General features: G+C 40.8%; 1 protein-coding gene across 2 annotated transcripts in view; it reads right to left on the reverse strand.

Moving 5' to 3' along the window:
• Positions 1-5,156, reverse strand: part of INTS8 (integrator complex subunit 8) — a 48,294-nt gene extending 43,138 nt beyond the window's left edge. For both annotated transcript variants that reach the window (XM_007164935.2, XM_007164936.2), the window contains exons 1-3: positions 4,868-5,156; positions 1,873-2,047; positions 101-241 (exon numbers count right to left, since the gene is read on the reverse strand). In XM_007164935.2, the coding sequence (XP_007164997.1) occupies positions 101-241; positions 1,873-2,047; positions 4,868-4,997 (446 nt within the window). In that variant the 5' untranslated portion in view covers positions 4,998-5,156. The remainder of the gene's footprint in view (positions 1-100; positions 242-1,872; positions 2,048-4,867) is intronic.
• Between the last annotated feature and the right edge of the window lie 844 nt (positions 5,157-6,000).

A 6,000-nucleotide genomic window follows, 5' to 3' on the forward strand; every position in this document is an offset into this window, starting at 1 on the left:
ACCTAGAGTAGAAGCGGTAACTTAAAAGCATATTCCTGAAAGTCAGAGTGCAATTAAAGAGAGGCTGCCCAACACATTTCAGGTTTATGAAAACATTTACCATCTATTGTAGAGAAGTATAGCCATGGCAGTGGTTGGAGGTAAAGTGGCCAGATCCATGTCTACGTGCTTTGTTCCAGGAGGGACTTTACTGATGCACAGCAGTTCATTTAGTAACATATTCAGTACTGGAACAGACAAACTTAAAAAGAAAGAATCAAAAGATATATAAGCTGTGTAAGCACAAAATGCACAATTCAGTATTTTCACTAAAAATAATTACACTGTTAAAGGAGTAAATCTACAGGACCATTTTATTAACCTGTCTCAACAACTTATATGAAAATATACCTATCAAATTCAAAAAGACTGTTTAAGCTTTCATTATGAAAACAATTTAAACATATACAAAAGTAAACAGAATAATATAATATGGCCCAATGTGCCCATCATCCAGCTTCAACAATTATCAACTGATGGCCAATCTTGTTTCATCTCCACTCCACCCACTTCCCTCCTTCCCATATTATTGTGAAGCAAATTCCCAATATTAAATCATTTTTTCCACAAGTGTTTCAGAATATATCTCCAAAAAATTACCTCCTAACATAATGACAGTATAAATTTCACATCTAAAAAAATTTTAATTGCTTACCATCAAATAGCCAATCAATGCTCAATTTTCCAAGTGTAACACATACATCATATTTTTTTGTACACATTGCTACCTGCTGATATGCCTCAAATCTATTAATGGATAAGTTTCCCCCTAGATTAAAGAATAAAACTTTTTTTTAATTCTAATTTTAATGCTATAGAAGATATGGTGAAAAAACAATGTTTAAATACTACTAGTGTGAGTATAAACTAATACAACTCTCTTGGAATGCAATCTGGTAATATGCATCATGAGCTTTAAAAATGTTTATACCACTTGACCAAGCAATTTAACAATCTATACTAAGGCTGTAACTCGAAATTCAGATAAAGTTTACGGACATAGACATTTAAGGCTCTGTCATTTATAAAAGTGAAAAACTAGAGAAAACTGTCAATGGAGGAACAGTTAATAAATTATCTATACAATGGAATAAACTCCAAAAAACAAAATGGGAAAATGCTCATGATATCCTGCTATGTGAAATAAAACAAATCAATACAGTATATAAGGTATGTTCACAACTTTGTTTAAAAATAAAGGGAGAAAAACAACAAAAATCACACAAAAATGTTAAAAATACTACTCTTCCCTCCTCTATTATTTCCTATTTTCTGAATTTTCCCAAATGTTCTATAAGGTATTTCTTTTTAAACTGTGAGAAGGGGATGAAAACAAATCATTTCATAACTACGCCTTTGAAATTATTTATTTGTAAACAAATAACCACTGATTCTAATAAGACAGCTTAATGGTTTGGGAGATAGTGATTGATTTATGCCCAGTAAAATTAGCTTAATTATTCAATAGGGAATCATCCATAACATTATGTACCATCCATCATTAATTTTTATTCATTTTCTTCAGATATGTAAAAGTAAACTGAACATTTAAAACTGTTTAGGCGTGGATTTTCTCTACTTACCACATCAAAAAAAAGAACAATAATAAAATGGCTCATTATTGATAACACCAAGTTTATACTTTAAAAGGTTATTTAAATTCATCTAATAGTCAAATATTTTCTTACACCTTTTGAAAACTACTTGCATATTTTACCAAGAATGCAGAGAAAAATAATTTTCATTTTAAGGGCCAATATTATAAGAACACACATTGAAATAAACCAAGATATCTAAGAGTACTAAAAATAAATTCATTTAAATCTTGTATACCTTTTCTCTAACACGTCTAAGTCCCACTTCAAATGTGCGGCAACTTTAAGAGCAAGAAGCTTTAAAATACGATTTCTCTTGTTATCAGGTGGAGGTTGAACTTGGTTCTGTTCATTAACTGAAGGTTTAGAAGCCTGTTCCAAAAACTGGACTATAAGTTGAACTGGTGCAGGATCTAGGATTTAAAAGAAGATAATTCTTGAACTTAAGTTCTAATTATGAAGATCCAAAGGATTCACTGTATTAGTTTTTGACCACAAAGGAATCCAAACAGGCCAACAGGCACATGAAAAGATGCTCCATGTCGCTATTAGAGAAATGCAAATCAAAACTACAATGAGGGGGCTTCCCTGGTGGCGCAGTGGTTGAGAATCCGCCTGCCAATGCAGGGGACACGGGTTCGAGCCCTGGTCTGGGAGGATCCCACATGCCGCGGAGCGGCTGGGCCCGTGAGCCACAGCTGCTGAGCCTGCGCGTCTGGAGCCTGTGCTCCGCAACAGGAGAGGCCGCGATAGCGAGAGGCCTGCGCACCGTGATGAAGAGTGGCCCCCGCTTGCCGCAACTGGAGAAAGCCCTCGCACAGAAACGAAGACCCAACACAGCCATAAATTAAAAAAAAAAAAAATTCTTAAAAAAAAAAAAAAAAAAAAAAACTACAATGAGGGGCTTCCCTGGTGGCGCAGTGGTTTAGAGTCTGCCTGCTAATGCAGGGGACACGGGTTCGAGCCCTGGTCTGGGAAGATCCCACATGCCGCGGAGCAACTAGGCCCGTGAGCCACAATTACTGAGCCTGCGCGTCTGGAGCCTGTGCTCCGCAACAAGAGAGGCCGCGATAGTGAGAGGCCCGCGCACCGTGATGAAGAGTGGCCCCCACTTGCCACAACTAGAGAAAGCCCTCGCACAGAAACGAAGACCCAACACAGCCATAAATAAATAAATAAATAGATTTAAAAAAAAAAAACAAAAAAACAAAAAAAACAAAAAAAACTACAATGAGGTATCACCTCACACCAGTCAGAATGGCCATCACCAAAACGTCTACAAATAATAAATGCTGGAGGGTGTGGAAAGAAGGGAACCCTCCTACATGACTGACAGGAATGTAAACTGGTGCAGCCACTATGGAAAACAGTATGGAGGTTCCTTAAAAAATTAAAAATAGAGTTACTATATGACCCAGCAATCCCACTCCTGGGCACATATCCGGAAAAGACGAAAACTCTAATTTGAAAAGATACATGCACCCCTAAGTTCATAGCAGCACTATTCACAATAGCCAAGACATGGAAACAACCTAAGTGTCCACTGACAGATGAATGGATAAAGAAGATGTGGTACATACATACATTGGAATATTACTCAGCCATAAAAAAGAATGAAATTATGCCACTGCAGCAACATGGATGGACCTAGAGATTATCATACTAAGAAAAGTAAGTCAGACAAAGAAAGACAAATGTCATATGACATCACTTTATGTGGAATCTAAAAAAGTGATACAAATGAACTTATTTACAAAACAGAAATTGACTCACAAAGAAAACAAATTTATGGTTACCAAATGGGAAAGGGGGGAGGAATAAATTAGGAATTTGGGATTGACAGATACATATAAAATAAACAAGGACCTACTGTATAGCACAGGGAACTATATTCAATATCTTATAATAACCTATAATGGAAAAGTATCTGAAAAGGAATATATATATATGTATCTTAATCACTTTGCTGTACACCTGAAACACTGTACATCAACTATACTTCAATTAAAAATAAAGTTAAAAAAAAATCCAAACAGTTGTGTAGTTAGAATAACTAAGGATTATGATTTATAAGAAGTGTGCCTGGGGATTAAAGGGAAAGATCAGGAAGGGTGTAAGGAAGAAAGGATAACAGATTCCTGCAGAAGAAAGCACTCTACAGGGAAGAACATAATGGTTATAGATTTCCAGTTCAGCAAACAACGAATGTCAATTAGAGGAAAGAGATGTCATCTTTAGAATCACTGTTTTAACGCTTAATTAGTGGGACCTGCATCAAGTTACCTCTGCACCTGTTTCTGTCATGCAAAATAGAGGATAATGCCACCTACCTCACAGGATTACTATGAAGACCGATTAAATGAGATAACAGATACGAAGCATTAAGCACAGTGACTGGCACGCAGAAACACTCAACAAACGTTAGTCAAAAGCAATGAATTAAAAGAACATAATATAATACAGGTGGTAAAACTGCCCAAGTGAAGTACACTAACTTCTCGCACAGCAGTCTCCACCAGGAGACTAAGGCCAGGCTATTAGACTGAACAAGCCACATCTGGATTCAAACTTAATCAGCAAAATATCATCCAAGGAACTTAACGTTTTCATGCCAGTACCTCTTTCCAGAAATGCCTGGGGTTTTCCACCTTCCCTGAGAGCACTCATTAACTGGGATATTAATCATGATCATCATTATACAATAACCATCTGGCAACTGTAGTTTTTTTCTGCTTTCAAAGATTTCCTCATTTTGATTTACAGCCTAACTTTGAAATATATAATTAAGAGTCGGTAAAGTCTCCTCGTTGAGGAATAAAACAGTTAAATAGGAACCTAAGATAGTTAACTAATTAGTGTCAGGATCAGCCCCCGAACAGCTGATTTCTCCCCATCTCCCCAAACTGTGCGGGGTTCTGTCAAGAGGAGGGTTCGAGCCAGCCTCCCCAACCCAAATGCTCTCACAAGGCCATCTCGAAGGTGTTAAAACCCCGAACAGTAAAAGGGGGTGGATGCGGAAGCGCCTTTGTTTTGCGCCTTTCTTTGGCCTCCCACAGCAGTGCCCCCGCACTGGTGTGTTTAATACTTAGCCGCGGGCCTCGCCAGAGCTCGGCTCCGGTCCCCGCCTCCCGAGCCGCAGGTTCGTGGTCGAGAAGGCGCGGGATGGTGAGAGACGGGAGGGCAGCGCCGGTGGCCGGGTCCCGCTCCACTCGAGCTGCATGCGCCACGCTTACCCGGGCAGGGCTTGCGCAGATGTTTCTCCAACAGCGACTCCTCCAGCAGGAACTCGAACCAGCAGGTCTGCGGCGGGGTGCAGGGCCGGCTGGAGGTGGCCGCCTCCCGGTCCGCCGCCTCCGCGCTCATCCTGCCCCCGCCGCCGCTACCCCCCGGGACGTTTCCCGGCTCCAACCTGACACTCGGACGCGGGCCCTGGGCCTGTGATCTGCAGAACCCCTGGGACCTAGGACGCACTCGGAACGTCCCGGAAACCCACACAGCCCAAAATGGCTGCGCGGCCCAGCCAGAGCTGGTTATCCTGGATCCGCCTCCCGGCGCCACCGCCGCGCCTCCAAGCCAATCGTTATTTGAGTTGGAGAAAGAGGGCGGGACCTATCCTCAGACCACGCCTCCTCCCAGTTGCCTTGGGAGACGGCTTGCGGGTAAGCTGGGTCGCAGGTTGGTTTTCCCGGTTCCCTGGGAGTTTCTCAGCGAGCAAATGAAACAGCCTCATCAATAGGCCTCATTGTCTTCGTAAAAGGCAGTGAGCACTACAGGTTCAAACTGTGATCTACAGGTTCAAACTGTGATCTAGGCAAAGTTTGTTTCGGTGCTTTCAATTTTCCCACTTCCATTTCTGAGATTTCCTACTACCTAGGTCCTCTCGGCGGATGTGCCCTCGTGTCTTGGGCGCCAGCGTCTCCGCCCCCTTTCCGAGACAGCTGATGGCCCACGTGAGATCTAGCTTTTCTGCTGCTTCTCAGGACTAGCTCTCAGCGTTTAGCGCCTAATTAACTCTCTTGATATCCCGGCTAGAGTTACTAAGCCCATTTTACATTTACCTTCATTCTGTAATGTTCTTGTGTTTTTTATTAACGAAGTTGAAAAAAGTGTATTCGTAGATCGTGCACACGATCTATATTGAGTGCAAACTAACCTCTCTGAACCTTAGTTTTCATATTTGTAAATCAGGAATTATAATAGTGCCTAATCTTAGGGTTGATAAGAGAATTAAAGGCAGAACTTGATAATACAGGTAAGCTTTTTAAACAAGGCCTGACATCTAGAAACATGGGCAAATGTTAGCAAATATCATATAGTGCTTTCTTCATATACATGATTCTAGTTTTCTCCTATAAACGACCCTGTT

Source organism: Balaenoptera acutorostrata, chromosome 17, assembly GCF_949987535.1.
Source record: "Balaenoptera acutorostrata chromosome 17, mBalAcu1.1, whole genome shotgun sequence".
Taxonomy (NCBI): domain Eukaryota; kingdom Metazoa; phylum Chordata; class Mammalia; order Artiodactyla; family Balaenopteridae; genus Balaenoptera; species Balaenoptera acutorostrata.